Below are 22,315 nucleotides of genomic sequence, written 5' to 3' on the forward strand. Positions count from 1 at the left end.
CCCAGAGCCGTGTCTCGCCCTCTCTCCCCCTGCACCAGGTGAAATGCCAGAACCAGCTGGAGGAGTTGGTGAGAGTGAGGAACCCCTGGGGCAATGATGTGGAGTGGAACGGGCCCTGGAGCGACGGGTGAGTACGGCACACACGGTGCACACGTGTGGTCAGTGGCGACGGCACCATGGCACCGGCAACATGCAGTATACATGTATCATCATTGTGGACAGGTGTGACCAGTGGGGATGTCACTGGCATCGGCAACACGCGGTGTGCATGTGTGACCAGTGTGGGTTGTACACGTGTGAGCAGTGGAGCCATCACAATGGCAACAGCAACACACAGTGCACACGCTTGAACAGTGGGGACGTCACCACGGCACCAACAACACGTCTTGTACATGTGTGGGCGATGGGGCAACATGCGTGTCCATAGTACAGATGCCATCAGAGGACAGGAGGCAGCGTGGTGGAGAGTCTGGTCTGTGTGACGGCCCCATCCACTGTGCTCACTGTGGGGCTGGGTCTCTGAAATAAAGGCAGAGAGAGCCACCAGGTCAGGCAAAGTCTGGGGAACGAGAGAGAAGTGAGACTAACTTCACAGGACGATGCTGCCTAACGGGGCGGCAGTGACACAGCGGGTAGAGCCGCTGTCTTGCAGCGACAGAGACCGCAGTCCCACTCCGACCACCAGCGCTGTCTGCGTGGAGTTGGCACGTTCAGCCCCCTGGGTTTCCTCCTGTTGCTCCGGCCCCCTCCCATGTCCCATCGACTTGCAGGATCAGTGGGTTAATGGGTCACCAGGAATTGCGTGTAGGTGAGAGATAGAATCTGGGGGGAGGTGATAGGAACATGGGGAGAATAAAACGAGTCAGAATGAGGTTATTGTCAGTGAGTGGTCGATGGTTGGCACAGATTCGATGGGCTGAAGGGCCTGTTACTGTGTTGTATCTCCCTATGACTGTCACATCTGAATCTAAATTCTCAACAGGGGGAAGGGATTCAAACCCATTACTGTTTTTAGTTTGATTGAAAGGAATGTGGTACCAGTTAATGCAGGGGCATTGGTGGTAGAGTCGCTGCCTCATAGCACTAGAGACCCAGTTTGATCCTGACATCAGGTGCTGTCTGTGTGTGGAGTTTGCACATTCTCCCTGTGACCATGTGGGTTTCCTCTGGGTGCTCTGGTTTCCTCCCACATCCCAAAGATGTGTGGGTTGTGGGTTAATTGCCCCTCTGTAAATTTGCCCCCAGTGTGTAGGGAGTGGATGAGAAAGTAGGATAACATAGAACTAGTGTGTATGGGTGATTGATGGTCAGTGTGGACTTGGTGGGTCTAAGGGCCTGTTTCCATGCTGTATCTCTAAACTAAACCATTGGATAGAGTCAATGGAAACTGGCCCTTCGGCCCAACTTGCCCATGCTGACCAACATGATCGCACTAATCGCACCTGCCTGCATTTGGCCCATATCCCTCTAAACCTGTCCTACCCATGTACCTGTCTAATGTCTCTTAAATGTGTGATAGTAGGTTGTTGCATGTGGGAGGGGAATATGGTGCAGGAGGGGCTCTGGGCACTCACACTGTTTCTCTCTGTCTGTCTGTGTGTGTCCCCCCCCACCCACAGGTCGGCAGAGTGGGGCAGGATCAGCCCCGACACCAGGCAGCGACTTCTCCAGCAGCAGAACGACGGGGAGTTTTGGTACGGAAACTCTGCCACGACCTTCTTTGGGACCCTCCTTCCCAGGGTCATGGGTCACGGGACACAGCCCTCTTCCGCACTCACCAAGAACTGGGGGCATCGCATGCAACACACCTCCCACCAGTGCCCTCTTGGTGGTGTGTGCAGTCACCCCATTACAGGAAGGGTGTGGAGGCTTTGGAAAGGGTGCAGAGGAGGTTTACCAGAATGATGCCTGGATTAGGTTTAGGTTTTGTTATGTCATATGTAACGAGGTACAGTGAAAAGCTTTGGTTTGGATAGCATGCAAAACGAAGTTAACGCTATACATAAATACAATCAAGTCAAATTCAAGTACAACAGATAGAGCAAAGGGGAAGATACAGAGTGCAGAATATAGTTCTCAGCATTGTAGCGCACCAGTTCCAGAGACGTCCAATGCCCACAATGGGGTCGAGGTGAATCAGACTCTACCCTAGCTTGTGGAAGGACCGTTCAGAAGTTTGATAACAGAGGGGAAGAAGTCTGGTGTTCTTGAGTCTCATGGTGCACACTTTCAAGTTTCTGTACCATCTGCCAGACGGGTGCAGGGAGAAGAGGGAATGACCGAGGTGGACAAGTCTTTGATTATGTCGGCTGCTTTCCTGAGGCAGCGTGAAGTGTAGATGGAGTCATTGTGGGGAGTCTGGTCTGTGTGATGGACATCCACAACTCTGCAATTTCTTGTGGTCTTGGTAGGAGCTGTTCCCAAACCAAGCTGTGATGGGTTGGGGTGGGGGAGGAACACGGAGGTACAGAGCGAGGGCGATTCCCCTCGGGGTCAGAGGCCGTGTGTGGAAGTGACCCTTCCTCTCTCCCTACACAGGATGTCACTGCAAGACTTCAGGGAGCATTTCTCACAGCTGGTGATCTGCAACTTGACTCCCGACTTCCTGCAGGATTGCAGCACCCACCGCTGGGCCCTGTCCACTCACCACGGCTCCTGGGTGCGGGGCTACAGCGCCGGGGGACCCCTGCACAACAATGGTGGGTTGGGGGTCCCGTCACCCACCTTCCCTCATCCCCCGTCCCACCCCTCCTCTCCCCCACTTTCTCTTCCCCTTCCGCCCACCTTCCCGCCCTCCCTACCCGCGTCTCTCCCCTTCACACCCTCCTTATCTCCATTCATCCCCTCCCCTAACCCGTCACCCACCTTTTCTCACTCCATCTCTCCCCTCCCCTCCCTACCTCTCCTTTCTCTCCCCTGCCTTTCCCCCCATCTTTCCCCATCATCTCCCCTGGTACATCCCTCCCCTCCATCTCCCCACCATTCCCCAACCCTCCTCACATCCCTTTGCCCGTCCCTCCCCTCTACTCTCCCCATCTCTACTCTCCCCTTCCCACCCCTCTACTCTCCTCCCCTCCCCTCCTCGTACCGCCTAGCCTCTCCCCACCGCCCCTGTTCCTTTCCCTGCCCTTCCCACTTCCCCTTATCTCCCTTCCCTGATGGTGGAGGGAGAGGCGGAGGGAGGGAGGGAGAGGCGGAGGGAGGGAGGGGTTGAGGGAGGGAGGGGTGGAGGTAGGGAGGGGTGCAGTAACGCCACAGGAAGCACCGTGGTGCAAGGAACAGTGTTGCGACGGCTGCGTTGCTGCGTTGGGGTTGGGTAGACGGGGAGCAGTGCAGGGGGGAGCGATGCAGGAGTGGTGCAGGGAACGATGCATGGAGAGGTGCAGGGAACGGTGCATGGAGAGATGCGGGGAGCAGTGCAGTAAGCAGCGTTGCAACCTCTTGTCTCACTTGTGGTGCAGACAACTACTGCAGCAACCCACAGTACTGCGTGACGCTGGGGGAGGCGGATATGGAGCCCGACTCCGGCACCAGCTGCTTCCTGCTCAGCCTGCTGCAGAAACCGCAGGCACAGCGACGCAACAACAACTGCAGGCTGCAAATCGCATGTCACCTCTTCCAGGTGAGCGGGACCGCAAGGGGGGAGGGAGGGATGGTGAGGGGGAGCTTGGGGGGGGGGATGTGATGAGGGGTAATGGGGCTAGAGCCAGGGGCGAGGAGGTGGATGTTGGGGGTGGGGAAGAGGGAGGGTGTGTCGAAACTGGGGGGGGGGGGGTGTAATGAGAGGCAGTAAAAGGAACGGCGGGGGGGGGGAGAGGGAAGAGCCCATCGGGATTATATTGAATAAAGTATCAATCAATCAAAGGTACGATGACAGCATTTACAGGGCACTTGGACAGGTTTATGGATAGAGAAGAGGGATGTGGGCAGAGGCAGGCAGAGATACTGACTCCAGCACCGACTCACCATCTCCTCTTCTCCCCACAGGTGCCCCCCACGGTGAGTACATCTCCCCCTCCCTCACTCAGAGTGTCATGGACGGAGTTGTCCATGGTTAATGCTGCACTGTTGGCCTTTATAACAAGAGGAATCGAATATAGGAGCAAAGAGGTCCTTCTGCAGTTGTACAGAGCCCTAGTGAGACCACACCTGGAGTATTGTGTGTAGTTTTGGTCCCCTAATTTGAGGAAGGACATTCTTGCTATTGAGGGAGTGCAGCGTAGGTTTACAAGGTTAATTCCCGGGATGACGGGACTGTCATATGCTGAGAGAATGGAGCAGCTGGGCTTGTACATTCTGGAGTTTAGAAGGATGAAAGGTTATCTCATTGAAACATATAAGATTGTTAAGGGTTTGGACACACTAGAGGCAGGAAACATGTGCCCGATGTTGGGGGAGTCCAGAACCAGGGGCCACAGTTTAAGAATAAGGAGTAAGCCATTTAGAATGGAGACGAGGAAACACTTTTTCTCACAGAGAGTGGTGAGTCTGGAATTCTCTGCCTCAGAGGGCGGTGTAGGCAGGTTCTCTGGATGCTTTCAAGAGAGAGCTAGATAGGGCTCTTAAAAATAGCGGAGTCGGGTATGGGGAGAAGGCAGGAACGGGGGTACTGATTGGGGATGATCAGCCATGATCACATTGAATGGCGGTGTTGGCTCGAAAGGCCAAATGGCCTACTCCTGCACCTATTGTCTATTGCACTCAACCTACTGGAGTACTAATTAACCAACACCCCCAGATAATGCTGCACCCAATGTACTGGAGTTGAGCAACAGCCCCGGTCCGTGAGTGGAATATTTCCGGTCATTTCATGTCTGCCTTCCATCAGCCTGGTGTTCAAAGGCACTCCTTTACAGAGATGCGCTGACACACACCACACCCTCTCAGGCACAAACCCATCCACACTCACTGTGGTTAGAGAATTCTTGGTCAGTGATGTTAGAATGTGTTTGTATTAACAAGTTTAGTTTAGTTTATTGTCACGTGTACCGAAGTACAGTGAAAAGCTTTTGTTGCATGCTATCCCGTCAGCGGAAAGACAATACATGATTACAATCGAGCCGTCCACAGTGTACAGATACATGATAAAGGGAATAATATTTAGTGCTATGTAAAGTCCGATTAAAGATAGTCCAAGGGTCTCCAAACATGTAGATGGTAGCTAGTTTTGGTAGGATGGTTCAGTTGCCTGATAACAGCTGGGAATAAACTGTCACTGAATCTGGAGGTGTGCGTTTTCACACTTCTGTACCTCTTGCCTGATGGGAGAGGGGCGAAGAGGGAGTGACTGAGGTGAGACTGGTCCGTGATTATGCTGCTGGCCTTGCCGATGGTTGATGATTCAGCTGGCTTAAGGGTGAATAACTCCACAGAGCCCAGGGGGATGTATCTCAGGCTGCTATAGTATTGCATTATTGCTTCTTTGGGACAAAGGCATCAAAGGTATTTTATTAGTCACATTCACATACACCCAGGTGTAGTGAAGTGAAATGCTTTTTGCCATTTTGCAGCACACAAAAAAAGAATACAGACACAACACCAATGAGAGTCTTAAACACATAGAACATCCCCCCACAATGGCTCCCACCATGAGGGAAGGCACAAAGTCCAGTCCCCAACCCCAGTTCACCCATAGTCGGGCCCATTGAGGCCTCCACAGTTGCCTCTACGGAGGCCCGATGTTCCTGGCCGTTCTCGCCGGGTGATGTTGCTCCGGCGTCGGGAGAGTCCTCCCAGCGGCCTGGGAACCCTGGAACGGCCGCTTCCGCACTGGAGGCCGCGGCTTCCGAAGCCAACAAGGCCGCGCCGGTTGGAGCTCCACAACTGGCGATCTCATCTAGAGATCCCAGGCTCCCGATGTTAAGTTCAGCGCCGCCGCCCGCAGCTGGTCGCTCCACAGTCCCGCAGCTCCGCGATGTTGTTCCCGGCGGTCTCAGCTCACCGGAGCTCCAGCGCGGCGACCCGGGCAAGGCATCGCCCGCTCCGCGATAGCGCTCCAGCGCTGTGCCGCCGCCGAAGCCAAGGTTCTGAGCGGTCCCCGACAGGAAACGCCGCTCCAGGCCCGCTGGTAGGCCGCGAGGACGGCCCGGAGAAAAGCTGCCTCTCCGACCAGGTAGGGACCCTGAAAGGTAGTTTCCCCCTTCCCCCCCACATAAAAAAAGTCTAGACCTCCAAACAAAACACTTAACTAACTAAAATAAGAAATACAAAGATGAAGTGACAGACAGCTGCTGGCTGGGCAGCCGTGCACAGGACATCGCCCCCAAGACTTTGATTATGTTAGGAGGGAGGGAGGGAGAGAATGAATAGTGAGGGGGAAGCGGGGTGGAGGGTAAGGGAGGGAGAGAGAGTGAGACTGTGTTACACACACTGCCGGTGCAGACAGAGTCCTGTAGGCTGTGGGCCTTCTCTCAGACGGTCTCCCTCACACCGGCCCTCCCTCAGACGGCCTGTACTCACCCCCGACTCCCAGAAGACCTCTATTCACCCCTGACCTCCCTCGGCTCCAGGTGAAGGTACTAAACCAGAAGCTGGCCTGTTCGAGCTTCGGTGATCGTTTCCTGGTGAGCCGGGCCCTGGTTTACTGCAACACCCGGGAGGTGAGCTACACCTACCAGCTGGGGCCCGGCACCTACCTGATGGTGCCCAGCACCTTGCAGCCCAACCAGGCCGGAGACTTCATCCTCCGCGCCTACATCCAGAGGAGCCGCCACCACAGGTAGGAGCCCCTCAGCCCGGGGACTCCCCCTCCACACTATGTACGGTCTCCACCCTCATTTACCGTCTGTCATCTCTCTTCCCCCACCTATTCCCTTTCCCCCCTTACCCTTTTCTCTCCGTCTCCCTCCATTGGGTAAGTCTCTCACTCTCTTTCTCAATCTTTTCCTCTCACACTCTCTCTCATTTTCTATTTCCCTCTCCCCTCATCCTCTCTCTCCCACTCTCCCCTCCAACTCATTGTCTGTCCTGTCTGCTCTAACACTCCTCATTTCACCCCCACCATCCTCTCACCCCCTCCCTTTTCCTTTCCCCCTTTTCCTTTCCCCCTTATCCCTCCCTCTCTCTGCCTCCTCCCACATTCACCTTCTCCCTCTATCCCTCCCTCCCTCCCCCTTCTCTGTCCCCTCCCTCACTCTCCACCTCCCCCTGCTGTCTCTCTCTCTCCCTCCATCCATCATCGGTCCTGGTGGGGTTGGGCTGAGTTGGAGAAGGGGGTGGGAGGGTGGGGAGGGATGGGGGAGCAGTGGGGATTGGGGGAGGGGGGAGGGGTGGATGAGTGGCGGAGGGTGATGGAGTGAGGGGTGGGCTGGATGGGGGGGAGCAGTGGAGGGATGGGGAAGGGGAGAGGGGCCTGGGGGTGGAGGGGAGAGTGGCAGGGGAGGCATGTGAGGGGTGGTACTGAGCAAGAGGCCAGGTTTAACGGGCCAGACCTGACCCTCTCCCCTGTTCCTGACCCTGTGTTTCTGTCCCGTCCCCCCGTGTCTCTACCCCAGCTCCACTTCATCGCTGAGTCGTCAGGATTACAGTGCGTGGGAGCAGACGTTCGACAAGTACGCCCAGGTGAGGCTGCGCCCCGTCTCCGGTAGGTTGGGGAGGAGGGATTCACCTGAACCGGGGCGTACCCGTCCGGGCACCGAGTGGGGGCAGGGGGCTCCGATACTCACCCCCAGACCCAACACCGTTTAATTTAGTTTAGTTTATTGTCGCGTGTGTTTTGTTGCGTGCTGACCAGTCAGCGGAAAGACTATACATGATTACAATCAAGCCATCCACAGTGTACAGATACAGGATAAGGGTATAACGTTTCATGCAAGATAAAGTCCAGTGGAGTCCGATTAGAGATAGTCCGAGAGTCTCCAATGCGATAAATTGTAGGTTAAGATTTGTGTCTCTTTCTATTACAGGTTAGAGATACAGCATGGATACAGGCCCTTTGGCCCACCGGGTCCGTGCCGACCAGTGGTCACCCCGTATAATAGCACTATCCTATGCACTAGGGACAATAGACAATAGGTGCAGGAGTAGGCCATTCGGCCCTTCGAGTCAGCACCGCCATTTAATGTGATCATGGCTTATCATCCCCAATCAATACCTCATTCCTGCCTGCTCCCCATATCCCCTGACTCCGCTATCTTTAAGAGCCCTATCTAGCTCTCTGTTGAAAGCATCCAGAGAACCTGCCTCCACCGCCTTCTGAGGCAGAGAATTCCACAGACTCACAACTCTTTGTGATAAAAAGTGTTTCCTCGTCTCCGTGTTAAATGGCTTATTCCTTATTCTTAAACTGTGGCCCCTGGTTCTGGACTCCCCCAACATTGGGAACATGTTTCCTGCCTCTAGCTTGTCCAAACCCTTAACAATCTTATATGTTTCAATGAGATCTCTCATCCTTCTAAACTCCAGCACAAGCCCAGCCGCTCCATTCTCTCAGCATATGACAGTCCCGCTATCCCGGGAATTAACCTTGTAAACCTACGCTGCACTCCCTAAATAGCAAGAATGTCCTTCCGCAAATTAGGGGACCAAAACTGCACACAATACTCCAGATGTGGTCTCACTAGGGCTCTGTACAACTGCAGAAGGACCTCTTTGCTCCTATATTCGACTACTTGTTATAAAGGCCAACATACCATTCGCTTTCTTCACTGCCTGCTGTACCTGCATGCTTACTCTCATAGACTGATGAACAAGGACCCCAGATCCCGTTGTACTTCTCCTTTTCCCAACTTGATGGCATTTAGATAGTAATCTGCCTTCCTGTTTTTGCTACCAACGTGGATAACCTCACATTTATCCGCATTAAACTTCATCTGCCATGCATCTGCCCACTCCCCCAACCTGTCCAAGTCACCCTGCATTCTCATATCATTCTCCTCACAGTTCACACTGCCACACAGCTTTGTGTCATCTGCAAATTTGCTAATGTTACTTTGAATCCCTTCATACAAATCATTGATGTATATTGTAAATAGCTGGGGTCCCAGCACCGAGCCTTGCGGTACCCCACAAGCCGGAGCACCCACAGAAAACCCACGCGGTCACAGGGAGAACATACAAACTCCATACAGACAGCACCCGTAATCAGGATTGTACCCGGGTCTCTGGCGCTGTGAGGCAGCAACTATATCGCTGCGCCACCGTGCCGTCCTAACATTTTGGGTCGGGATCTATCTTCAGACTGATTGTGGGGAAGGGGAAAGCTGGGAGAGTGGAGGAGCAGGACAAAACCAGGCAAGTGATAGGTGGAAGCAGGGTGTGACAAAAGGATTGAACAGCCGCGAATTGTGAAGCCAGAGAAAGGAATGTAGGGGGAGGGAAGAAATAGGAGTGAATCCGGGTGAGGGAGTGGAGATTAGGTCAGGGTCTGATTTCTAAAGTGAGAATGTTGGAAATCCGGAGTGGGATGGGGTATTCTGAGGGAGGGGGGTGGTGTTTGGAAGATCTCCTCGCGCTCACCCCCTCCTCCTTGGCTCTGTGCAGGTTCCAGAGCCCAGGTGGCCGCCCCCTCAGCATAGCCAGCATGAAGAGAGGAGACCCCTCTCCCCCAACCCCATGTCTCCCACTGCCGTGCAGGTAAGATGCCCCCTCCCCCTAGCACGCCGGGAGTCATTGGGTGGGTGGGCCTCAGTGTTTGGGAGAGAGTGCCGGAGGGTGTAAGAGGGAGGGGGGAGGGGTGAGGTGGCGAGTAAGGGGCTGGGGGATGGGTCCGGGGTGAGAATGTGGGGGGGATGGCTGTGGTGATCATGGGTCGGAGGAGGGGGAGGGAGGGGAGGTTGTTGTGAAAGGTGGGGAGGGGAGAGGTGGCGAGAGAGGGGCTGGGAGAAGGTGTACGGGTGGTTTGGGGGGACGAGATGGAGAGATCGGGTTGGAGGAAGGGGAGGTGTGTGGGGTGGGGAGTGTAGATGGAGTCGATGGTGGGGAGTGATCTGTGTGATGGACTGAGCTACATCCACAACTCTGCAGTTTCTTGTGGCCTTGGGCAGAGCTGTTCCCAAACCAAGCTGTGATGCAACATGACAGTCTGCTTTCTGCGGTGCCTCTAGAAGTTTGTGAGAGTCACTGGAGACGGGCTGAATTTCCTCAGTCTACTCGAGAAGTAGAGGTGTTGGTGCGGCTTCTTGGCCATTGCATCAATGTGGCCGGTCCATCCTCCCCACCCCTCCGCCCCCCTCCACCCTACCCCTCCCCCCTCAGCCCTCTACCCCTCCGCCCCCCTCCACCCTACCCCTCCCCCCTCAGCCCTCTACCCCTCCCCTCCCTCCGCTTCCCATTGACCATCACCTGGCAAAATCTGAACAAACATCTGCTTCCCTTCCAGATGTGGCATTCGTGGGGGCAACAGAACAGCAGCACAGAGGGTATTCCTCTGCCCACCTCACCCACATCCCCGCCGCCGACACAGGTAATAATGGATGGGATTTATATAGCGCCTTTCTAATACTCAAGGCGCTTTACATCGCATTATTCATTCACTCCTCAGTCACACTCGGTGGTGGTAAGCTACTTCTGTAGCCACAGCTGCCCTGGGGCAGACTGACGGAAGCGTGGCTGCCATTCTGCGCGTACGGCCCCTCCGACCACCACCAATCACTCACACACATTCACACACAGGCAAAGGTGGGTGAAGTGTCTTGCCCAAGGACACAACGACAGTATGCACTCCAAGCGGGATTCGAACCGGCTACCTTCCGGTCGCCAGCCGAACACTTAGCCCATTGTGCCATCTGTCGTCCCAGGTACGGGCACTTGGTCCCAGGGGAAGGGAGAGGTGGGCAGGGGAATGCCCGTGATTCCATGTTGTTTACGTGTGTCGTTTCCCTTGACCCTCAGAGTGCAGAACTGTATGCCGCTGGGTTACAGAGAGTTATGAACGAAGTCTTCCTGTGCGGTGAGAGACGGAGGGAGTCTGTACCCTGACACTGTAGCCCCCTCCGTCCTGTACCCCCCCCGTCACTGTACCCCCCCCGTCACTGTACCCCCCGCACCCCTCGTCACTGTACCCCCCCTCGTCACTGTAACCCCCCCGTCACTGTACCCCGGTCACTGTACCCCCCCCCCCTTCACTGTACCCCCCCGTCACTGTACCCCCCCGTCACTGTACCCCCCCCGTCACTGTACCCCCCCGTCACTACCCCTCGTCACTGTACCCCCCCCGTCACTGTACCCCCCCGTCACTGTACCCCCCGTCACTGTACCCCCCCCCCGTCACTGTACCCCCCGTCACTGTACCCCCCGTCACTGTACCCCCCCCCGTCACTGTACCCCCCCCCCGTCACTGTACCCCCCCCCGTCACTGTCCCCCCCGTCACTGTACCCCCCCCCGTCACTGTACCCCCCCGTCACTGTACCCCCCGTCACTGTACCCCCCGTCACTGTACCCCCCGTCACTGTACCCCCCCCCGTCACGGTACCCCCACCCGTCACTGTACCCCCCCGTCACTGTACCCCCCGTCACTGTACCCCCCCCCGTCACTGTAACCCCCCCCCCCATCACTGTACCCCCCCTTCACGGTACCCCCCCCCCACCCCCGTCACTGTACCCCCCCCCCGTCACTGTCCCCCCCGTCCTGTCCCCCCCGTCACTGTATCCCCCCCCCCCCCGTCACTGTACCCCCCCCGTCACTGTCTCCCCCCCGTCACTGTCCCCCCCCCGTCACTGTACCCCCCCCGTCACTGTACCCCCCCCCCCCCGTCACTGTACCCCCCGTCACTGTACCCCCCCCCCGTCACTGTCTCCCCCCGTCACTGTACCCCACCCCCGTCACTGTACCCCCGTCACTGTACCCCCCCCCGTCACTGTACCCCCCCGTCACTGTCTCCCCCCCGTCACTGTCCCCCCCCCGTCACTGTTAACCCCCCCCCCCGTCACTGTACCCCCCCCCGTCACTGTACCCCCCGTCACTGTATACCCCCCCCCCCGTCACTGTCTCCCCCCGTCACTGTCTCTCTCCCCTCCTACTGTCCCCCCCCGTCACGGTACCCCACCCCCGTCACTGTACCCCGTCACTGTCCCCCCTCCCGTCACTGTACCCCCCCTTCACTGTACCCCCCCCCCCCCCCGTCCCTGTACCCCCCGTCACTTGTCCCCTCCCGCACTGTTCCCCCCCCGTCCACTGTCCCCCTCCCGTCACTGTACCCCCCCCCCCCGTCACTGTCCCCCCCCCCCGTCACTGTACCCCCCCCCCCCCCGTCACTGTACCCCCCCGTCACTGTACCCCCCCCCCCCCGTCACTGTCCCCCCCACCCCCTTCACTGTCCCCCCCCCGTCACTGTCCCCCCCCCCGTCCCTGTCCCCCTCCCCGTCACTGTACCCCCCCCCCCGTCACTGTACCCCCCGTCACTGTCCCCCCCCCGTCACTGTACCCCCCCCCCGTCACTGTCCCCCCCCGTCACTGTCCCCCCTCCCGTCACTGTACCCCCCCCGTCACTGTCCCCCCCCCGTCACTGTACCCCCCCCCCCCCGTCACTTACCCCCCTTCACTGTCCCCCCCCCCCGTCACTGTCCCCCCCCGTCACTGTACCCCCCCCCCCGTCACTGTCCCCCCCCCGTCACTGTCCCCCCCCCGTCACTGTCCCCCTCCCGTCACTGTACCCCCCCCCCCCGTCACTGTACCCCCCGTCACTGTACCCCCCGTCACTGTCCCCCCCCCCCTCACTATCCCCCCCCCCGTCACTGTATACCCCCCCCCCCGCCACTATCCCCCCCCGTCACTGTCCCCCCCCGTCACTGTACCCCCCCCCCGCCCGTCACTACCCCCCTCCGTCACTGTACCACCCCCGTCACTGTCCCCCCCCCCCGTCACTGTACCCCCCCCGTCACTGTCCCCCCCCCCGTCACTGGTACCCCCCCCCCCCCCCGTCATATCCCCCCCCCGTCACTGTCCCCCCCCCGTCACTGTCCCCCCCCCTTCACCTGTCCCCCCCCCCCCGTCACTGTACCCCCCCCCCCGTCACTGTACCCCCCCCGTCACTGGACCCCCCCGTCACTGTACCCCCCGTCCTGTCCCCCCCTTTCACTGTCCCCCCCCGTCACTGTACCCCCCCCCCGTCACTGTACCCCCCGTCACTGTACCCCCCCCCCCCCCCGTTCACTGTACCCCCCCCCCGTCACTGTACCCCCCCCCGTCACTGTACCCCCCCCCCGTCCTGTCCCCCCCCCGCACTGTACCCCCCCCCCCCTTCACTGTACCCCCCGTCCTGTTACCCCCCCCCCCTCACTGTACCCCCCCCCCCCCCCGTCACTGTACCCCCCCCCCGTCACTGTACCCCCCCGTCACTGTACCCCCCCCCGTCACTGTACCCCCCCCCCCCCCCGTCGCTGTAACCCCCCCCCCGTCACTGTACCCCCCCCCCCCCCCCCCCCCCGTCCTTGTACCCCCGTCACTGTACCCCCCCCCCCGTCACTGTACCCCCCCTTCACTGTACCCCCCCCCGTCACTGTACCCCCCGGCCCCCGTCACTGTACCCCCCCCCCGTCACTGTATCCCCCCCCCGCTCACTGTACCCCCCCCTCACTGTACCACCCCCGTCACTGTACCCCCCCTCCCCCGTCACTGTCCCCCCCCCTGTCACTGTACCCCCCTTCACTGTACCCCCCCGTCACTGTACCCCCCCCCCCGTTACTGATACCCCCCCCCACCCCGTCACTGTACCCCCGTCGCTGTAACCCCCCACCGTCGCTGTAACCCCCCCGTCACTGTACCCCCCCCCGTCCTGTACCCCCGTCACTGTACCCCCCGTCACTGTACCCCCCCCCATCACTGTACCCCGTCACTGTACCCCCCCCCCCCCCCCCCCCCGTCACTGTACGGCCAACCCACTCTCCACGGGCTCTGATCTGCTGTTTCTCCGGCCACAGGTGACCAGGCTCCAGATGGTGTCTCCCTGGATCACTGCCGCTCCTTGCTGATGCGTCTGTCTGTATCCTTTGACTGCTGGGTGATGGTGGGGGGGGGGGGGGGGGGGTCGGGTTGGCCACGGGAGCAGGACCCCGAGGGGGAAGAAGGGCTACGGGAGTGGAGGATGGGGTTGGGACCCGGGGAGATGGGATGGTGGGATACAGGGGGCTTGGGGGGGGGGGAGGGGGGGGTGATGTACAGAGGGAGATAGGAAACACAGCAATTGTTGGCCCAATATCTGATGAAGGATGTGCTGGTTCTGGAGAGGGTGCAGAGGAGGTTTATGAGAATGATCCCAGGCATGTGTGGGTGAACATATGATGAGCGTTTGATAGTACTGGGTCTGTACTCGCTGGAGTATAGAAGAATGAGGGGGGACCTCATTGAAGCTTACCGAATAGTGAAAAGCCTGGATAGAGTGTGTTCTGGATGTGTAGAGGATGTTTCCACTGGTGGGAGAGTTTAGGACCAGAAGGCACAGCCTCAGAATTAAAGGCTGAGGATGAATTTCTTTCGTCAGAGGGTGGTGAATCTGCGGAATTTATTGGCACAGAAGGCTGTGAAGGCCAAGTCAATGGATATTGTTAAGGCAGAGATAGATAGATTCTTGATTTGTATGTGTGTCAGGGGTTACGGAGAGAAGGCAGGAGAATGGGGTTAGGAGGGAGAGATGCATCAGCCATGAATGAATGGCGGAGTAGACTATTCTGCTCCTATCACTTGTGAACGGGGGCCGGGAATGGGACTGGGGGAAGGATGGGACGGGGGGGAACTGGACAGAAGGGGATGGGTCAGAAGGGGATGGGTCGGGGGGGGAACGGGACATAGGGGAGATGGGTTGGGGGGGGGTGGGGGGAATTGGCAGCACTCCCTTGGTGTGGACCACACATGCGCCACACTGATCCGGGCACCTCCGTTCATCCCGTTCCAGGAAGGATGTGGAGAGGGTGCAGAGGAGGTTTACCAGAACGATGCCTGGATTCGAGCATTTCAGCTACAGGGAGAGGTTGGGCTGACTTGGATTGTTTTCTCTGGAGCAGGGGAGATTGAGGGGAGACCTGATAGAAGTATATACAATTATATGAGGCATTGACTGGGAAGACAGTCAGAACCTTTTCACCTTGAAATGTCCAACACTGGAGGGCATAACCTTAAAGTGACGGGGCACAGTTTAAAGGAGATGTGCAGAGCAGGTTTTTTTTACACATAGGGTGGTGGGGGCTGGAACACGCTGCCAGGGATGGTGGTGGATGCAGATACGATAGTGACGTTTAAGAGGCATTAGATGGACACATGGATTTGCAAGGAATGGAAGGATATGGATCACGTGCAGGCAGAGGAGATTAGCGTGCAGGAAGGAACTGCAGATGCTGGTTTACATCAAAGACGCAAGACCCTGGGCAGAGAGTACGGGGGGGGGGGGGAGAGGGGGCATCACCGAGACGGGGACTACATGGTCCATGTGTTGAGGCTTAACCTGCAGCCACAGTTCGACGGTGCAGCGAGACTCAACAAACATGAATTCAGGCGCCTCTGGAAGAAGCTGGAGTCACTGAAGGTAGGGATGTTGCCGGGAACGGGAGAAGGCTGGGGGCGTGATTCCCAGTGGGGAAGAACACGGCGCAGTGGGGCAACGGGTAGGACCGCTATCTCACAGTGTCAGAGATCTGGGTTCGATCCTGATTCCGGGTGCTGGCTACATGGAGTTTGCATGTTCTCCCTTGTGGTTTCTCCGGGTGCTCCGGTTTCCTCCCACACTCCAAAGACCTACAGGTTTGTAGGTGAAATGGCCTCTAAATTGCCCCTAAAGTGTAAGATAGTGCTAGTGTACGGGGTGATCACTGGTCGGCATGGATTCAGTGGGCGTAGGGCCTGTTTCCATGCTGTATCTCTGAAGCTTAAAGTCATCTCTAAATTCTAAAGTATGGGAGATCCCACAGGTGGCGAATCTTGGTCAATCCCTCACCCCTGATTTCAGTGCCATTTCCTCATATCCCCAAAAACGTTTTTCACAGCTCAGGCTAGAAAGGGGTCCACGTGTTGATATTCAGAAAGTTGATCAGTTTGCTAATGGTTAAAATTAAAGATTTTTTAAAATGCGGAATCTTTAACATTCCAACTTGGAGATTTGCAGCATTTCTTAAACTCGGTGAAATGTCACTGGAAGTTGCAGTTAAACATGTGTCTTCAAGGTGGGACATGTGGCAACTATTTGTGTGCTGGTCGCGGGAGAATCTCTGGAACTGGTGCGCTACAATGCTGATCTCTATTCTGCACTCTATCTTCCCCTTTGCTCTACCTATTGGACTTGAGTTTGGCTTGATTGTATTTATGTACAGGATATCTGATCGGTTTGGAGCATGCAAAACAATGCTGTTTTTCTGTAGAAACAAGGACAAGGAACTGGACAAATAGGGATGAGTGGGTTAACATACGATGAGCGTTTGAAGGCGCTGGATCTGTACTCACTGGAGTTAAGAAGGATGAGGGGGAAGGGACCTCATTGAAACTTCCCGAATAATGTAAGGCCTGGATAGAGTTGGTGTGGAGAGGGTGTTTCCACTAGTGGGAGAGTCTAGGACTAGAGGGCGCAGCCTCAGAATGAATGGACTCGCCTTTAGAAAGGAGATGCGGTGGAATCTTAGTCAAAGGGTGCTGAATCTGGGGAATTCATTGCCACCAAAGGCTGTGGAGACAACTCATTTGGGTATTTTTAAGGCAGAGATGAATAGATTCTTGATTGGTAGGGGTATTGGATTATGGGGAGAAGGAAGGAGAATGGGGTTGAGAGGGAACGATAGACCAGCCATGATTGAATGGCAGAGTAGACTAGATGGGCCAAAAGGCCTAATTCTGCTGCAACAACTTATGAACTGCAGATACTAGTTTACAAAAGAAGACACAAAGTGCTGGAGTAACACAGCCAGCAATTGCGGAGGGAATGGACAGACGATGTTTTGGGTTGGGACACTTCTTCAGACTGATCTGGGTCAATTTCCCTCCACAGATGCTTCCTGACCCGCTGAGTTCCTCCAGAACTTTGTGTTTTGCTCAAGATTCTAGCACCTGCAGTTTCTTGGATAAGTGACGTTTTCGGTCAGGGCCCATCTGGATACTGATTGTAGGAAGGAAGGTGGTGGGGGGGTTGGATAAAAGCTTCTCTCCTTCCCCTCCCTTCCACCCACATTGCTTCCTCTGACTTCACAATTCGCAACTCCTCCCACCCTCCCTACTGTGTGAGTGTAATGGGGCTGGGCCCTGCCTCTCCGCTGTGTTTCAGGAGCTCTTCCAGAAGAGAGATGTGGATGGCTTGGGCCTGCTGGATGTGACTGACCTCCTCTCCTGTCTCCATGACGTGGGTGAGTGGGGTCTTGTGCCCTGGGGTAGGGGGGCTCCAACAGTCTCCGGTCAGGGTGTGGGGGGGGGGGGGGGGGGGGGGGGGGTTGTTGAGGCGGTCTTCTTTCAGCTGGGCAGGGGTTTTAGACTTTAGAGATGCAGCACGGAAACAGGCCCTTCGGCCCACTGAGTCCGTGGCGACCAGCGATCCCCGCAAACCGTCTCTAGCACTGTGTGGCAGCGACTCTACTGCTGTGCCTCTGTGAGTTTGAGATGAACAATTTGCTTTATTCCAGGTTAAAAGCCCTTTGGGGAGGTGAGGGTGGTGGTGGGGGTGGAATTGCAGAGAAACAGTTACGTAGAACAGCATAGTTCAACACAGGGACAGGCCCTTCAGCCCACAATGTCTGTGCCAAACATGATACTAATTTAAATTAATCTCCTCTGCTGCACATGATCTATATCCCTCCATTCCCTGCACTTCATTGTGCCGTTCCAAAAGCCTCTTAAATGTCACTATCGTATCTGCCCCCACCACCACCCTTGGCAATGTGTTCCAAGCCCCCACCTGCCCCACACATCTCCTTTAAACTTTGCCCCTCTCACCTAATAGCTACGCCCTCTGGTCTTTGACATTTCCATCCGGTGGAAACGTTCTGATTGTCTACCTTATCTATGCCTCTCATAATTTTATATTTCTATCAAGTCTCCCCTCAACCTCTGGGATTCCAGAGAAATTCCAATTCAAGTTTAGCCAAACTCTCCCTGTTACTGAAACCCTCAGAATAAACCTCTGCTGCACCCTCTCCAAAATCTCCACACAAATGCTACATAACCAAAGTCCTATAGAGCTGCATCATGACTTCCTGACACTTATATTCAATATCCCTAGCAATGAAAGCAAGCATAACATACGCCTCCTTTACCACCATATCTACTTGTGCTTCCACCTAGTGAGCTATGAACTTGGGTGATTCTTTGTTGACATCGCCTTGCTGGAAAGGGTGCAGAGAAGATTTAGTTCAAGTTCAAGTTTACATTTATTGTCACTGCACCAATTGAGGGATTTACGAGGATGTTGCCAGGATTTGAGGGCCTGAGCTAACGGGAGAGGTTGGGCAGGTTGGGAGTTTATTCCTTAGAGCGCAGGAGGCTGAGGGTGATCTTACAGAGGTGTATAAGATCATGACGGGAATAGAGAGGGTCTTTTACCCAGAGCAGGGAAATCAAGAACCAGAGGACATGGGATTAAGGTGAGAGAGGAAAGATTTAATAGGAAGCCGGGGGACAACCGTTGGCCTCAGAGGGCAGTGGGTATATGGAATGAATTACCGGAGGGAATTAAGGCAGGTACTATAGCAACATTTAAAAGACATTTGGACAGGTACATGGCCAGGAAAGGTTTCCAGGTATATAGGCCAGACATGGGCAGGTGGGAGTAGTGTAGATGGGGCATGTTGGTCAGCGTGGATTAGGTGGGCTGAAGGGCCTGTTTCTGTGTTGTTTGACTTTATGGTGGGACTCACTAATGCAGTGCTCTTTCCCTCTCCTCGCTCTTTCTTTCCCTCTCTCCCCCTTTACTCCCCCCCCCCCTTTCTCTCACCCCCTCCTCACCCCTCTCCTCCCCCCCTCTCCTCACCCCTTCTCTCCTCCCCCTTCTCTCCTCACCCCTCTCTCCCCCCCCTCTCTCCCCCCCTCTCTCTCCCCCCCCCTCCCCCCCTCTCTCTCCCCTCTCTCTCCCCTCTCTCTCTCTCTCCCCTCTCTATCTCCCCCCTCTCTATCTCCCCCCTCTCTATCTCCCCCCTCTCTATCTCCCCCCTCTCTATCTCCCCCCCTATCTATCTCCCCCCTCTCTATCTCCCCCCCTATCTATCTCCCCCTCTCTCTATCTCCCCCTCTCTCCACCCCCCCTCTCCCTCCCCAGGTTACCGGGTTGGTGGTGCAGCCCAGAAGCTGTTGTCCCTGAGGTACGGTGACGTGAGGGGGTCAGTGAGCCTGGACAGCTTCATCCTCTGCTTCCTCCGCATGGAGACCGCTACCAGTGAGTGTCAGCCTGCATCGTGAGACGGGGACCTGGCCAGACCGCTCGGCCCTTCGCCCTCTGCCGGTCCACAGACACAGACCTGTACAGCACAGAAACACGCCCTACGGCCCACCAAGTCCGTGTCCAACGATGCTAAGTTAAACTAATCTCCTCTGAAGATAGACACAAAATGCTGGAGTTACTCAGCGGGTCAGGCAGCATCTCAGGAGGGAAGGAATAGGTGACATTTCGCATCGAGACCCTTCTTCAGACTGAGAGTCCAGAGTGAAATCTGACCCATTCCTTCTCTCCAGAGATGGTACCTGACCTGCTGAGTTACTCCAGCATTTTGTGTCTATCTTCGGTGTAAACCAGCATCTGCAGTCCCTTCCTGCACACTAATCTCCTCTGCCTGCACGTGATCCATATCCTTCCATTCCTTGCAAATCCATGTGTTTATCTAAATGCTTCTTAAACGTCACTATCGTATCTGCATCCTCCACCATCCCTGGCAGCGTGTTCCAGTCACCACCACCCTATGTGTAAAGAAACTTGTTCTGCACATCTCCTTTAAGATATCTCCCTCTCACCTTCAAGCTATGCCCTCTGGTGTTGGACATTTCCACACTGGGAAAAAGGTTCTGACTGACTCCCCAATCTATGCCTCTCATAATATTACGTACCTCTATCAGTTTTCCCCACAACCGCAGGCATTCCAGAGAAAATAATCCATTTATGCAACGTCTCATGGTTGATACCCTCCAATTAAATCTAATAATGAAGATTAAACCTCACCAACCACATTGTCCCATTTCCCGCTGCCTGACCATTATGTTGGAAAGGATGCAGTAGCGATTCACCAGGAAGTTACCTGAGCTTGTGGGCTTGAGTTGTAGGGAGGGTTTGGATGGGCTGGACATTTTTCTTTGGAGCGAGGGAGGCTGAGGGGTGATCTTATTGAGGTGTACAATATCATAAGGGGCATGGATAAAGTGAACACTCACAGTCTTAGTGGAGGTTTCAAAGACTAGAAGGCACAGTCTTAAGGTGAGAGTGGAGAGATTTAATAGGGACCTCAGGGGCTACTTTTCACTCAGAGGATAGTCTGTATCTGGAACAAGCTGCCAGAGGAAGCTGAAGAAGCAGATACAATTATGACTTTTGAAAGACATTTGGACAGATATATGGATAGGAAGGGTTCAGAGGGATATGGGTCAAATGCAGGCAGAAGGGACTAGCCCAGTAAGGGCATGGATAAGGTGGGCCGAAGGGCCTGTTTCTGCACTGTACAGTTCTGTAACCTGATGAGTATCCCCAACATCCTCAGAGTTTATTTCACTTGCACAAGTTTCTGATTTTACCCGGTTTTGATTTCTGGAGAACATAATCACTGTGTTTGCTTTTTGCAGAGATGTTCACCCAGTTAAGTCGAGGCAGGGCCGGTCTCCATCTAAATGCAGCAGAGGTGAGGGTGAATCTTGGACCTCTCCACCCCCTCCGCTCCAAAGCAGGCTGTCAATCCCACATCCCTCTGGATCATAGATCCCCCTGGACCCCAAATCCCTCTTGATCCCACATCCCTCTGGATCCAAGATCCTCAGATTCCCTGGATCCCAGATCCCTCGAACCAGATGTCCATGGATCCCACATACCTCTGGATCCTAGATCTTCCTGGACCCCAGACCGCTCTGGATCCCACATCCCTCTGGTTCAAAGATCATCAGATCCCCTGGATCCCAGATCCCTATAGAACTAAATACCCCTGGATCCCCTGTGAATCCCAGGATCCTAGATCCCTCTGGATTCCAAATCTCACTGAATCCCAGACCCCTGGCCCAGATCCCTGTGGAGCTGGTAGGAGGAGGGTGTCTATGTTCAGGGATGGAGTTGGGGGCGGAGGCCCAGGGTGGCGGCGAGTGTGAAGGTTCCTGAGGGCAGTGGCCGGTGGGCACTCCTGCTCCGGGTTCCTGAAGCCCAGGGCAGGAAGTGGATGACCGTGGTGGGTCCAGGACCCTCAACTCAGAGTGGGGGTGGGGGTTCCCTCCTCCCCCCCGCTGGTGTCTGGCCCTATCTTGTCCCCCAGTCCCCGCTGGTGTCCGGCCCTATCTTGTCCCCCAGTCCCCGCTGGTGTCTGCCGTAACCCGTCCCCCAGTTTCCCCTCCAGTGTCCACTTCAGTAACCCCATGTGTCCTCTCCCTGCAGTGGATGCTCCTCACCACCTACTTCTGACGATTGGAGGAGCTGTGTCATGTCAGAGTCGGGCACGGAGACGCCGTTCATGGGAAGCCATCGGCCGGATCAGAGCATGGGGTCGTGGGCGATTCCTCTGCCCTCCCGGTGACCCCCACCCCCGGTGACCCCTCCCCTGGTGACCACTACCCAAGTGCCCCCTCCCCTGGTGACCACTAACCAAGTGCCCCCTCCCCCGTGGCCCCTTCCCGGTGACCAGTGCCCCATGACCCTCTCCTGGTGACCACTGCCCTAGTGCCCACTCCCCCATGGCCCCTCCCCTGGTGACCCCTCCCCGACCGACCCCTCCAGCAGTGACCCCCACTCGCAGTGACCCCTCCCCTGAGACACTGGCCAGCCCCGTCCCACAACCCAGTTTGCAATGACACTTGATTTCACACGGTGAAAGAATAAATATAACTTTTATATTACTCACTCACCTTTGACCTTTGAAATAATCTGTATTTCATCTCTTTTTGATTAAAAAAAAGATTAAACCATGTGGCCGTGTATTATGTCGTGTTTATCAATTTGCGTTTGCATCAATGATTTGGATGAGAATGAACTAGGCGCGAGTAGTAAGTTTACAGATGACACTAAAGTGAATGGTTGTCAAAAATTACAGCAGGATCTTGATCAGATGGGCAAGTGGGCTGAGGAATAATTAATGGAGTTTAATGCAGATAAGTGTGAGATGTTGCACAGATCAAATTGCCCACCTTCGACTCCATCTACATTTCACAATGCCTAGAGAAAGCAGCTAACATAATCAAAGACTTGTCCCACCTCGGTCATTCATCTTCCCCCTGCTCCCGTCCAGCCGAAGGTA

General features: G+C 55.9%; 1 protein-coding gene across 3 annotated transcripts in view; it reads left to right on the forward strand.

The window, feature by feature from the left end:
- Positions 1–22,030, forward strand: part of LOC116973061 (calpain-8-like) — a 30,669-nt gene extending 8,639 nt beyond the window's left edge. The window contains exons 7-22 of one of the 3 annotated variants that reach the window (XM_033020715.1): positions 39–127; positions 1,620–1,694; positions 2,539–2,699; positions 3,462–3,622; positions 3,988–3,999; positions 6,510–6,718; positions 7,494–7,560; positions 9,481–9,573; positions 10,319–10,402; positions 10,831–10,888; positions 13,859–13,920; positions 15,388–15,456; positions 17,179–17,257; positions 19,159–19,275; positions 20,667–20,722; positions 21,460–22,030. In XM_033020715.1, the coding sequence (XP_032876606.1) occupies positions 39–127; positions 1,620–1,694; positions 2,539–2,699; positions 3,462–3,622; positions 3,988–3,999; positions 6,510–6,718; positions 7,494–7,560; positions 9,481–9,573; positions 10,319–10,402; positions 10,831–10,888; positions 13,859–13,920; positions 15,388–15,456; positions 17,179–17,257; positions 19,159–19,275; positions 20,667–20,722; positions 21,460–21,486 (1,419 nt within the window). In that variant the 3' untranslated portion in view covers positions 21,487–22,030. The remainder of the gene's footprint in view (positions 1–38; positions 128–1,619; positions 1,695–2,538; positions 2,700–3,461; positions 3,623–3,987; positions 4,000–6,509; positions 6,719–7,493; positions 7,561–9,480; positions 9,574–10,318; positions 10,403–10,830; positions 10,889–13,858; positions 13,921–15,387; positions 15,457–17,178; positions 17,258–19,158; positions 19,276–20,666; positions 20,723–21,459) is intronic. The other 2 variants (XM_033020716.1, XM_033020717.1) reach the window with 2 other exon arrangements.
- Positions 22,031–22,315: the final 285 nt, after the last annotated feature.

The sequence above is a fragment of the Amblyraja radiata genome, chromosome 5, assembly GCF_010909765.2.
Source record: "Amblyraja radiata isolate CabotCenter1 chromosome 5, sAmbRad1.1.pri, whole genome shotgun sequence".
Lineage (NCBI taxonomy): Eukaryota > Metazoa > Chordata > Chondrichthyes > Rajiformes > Rajidae > Amblyraja > Amblyraja radiata.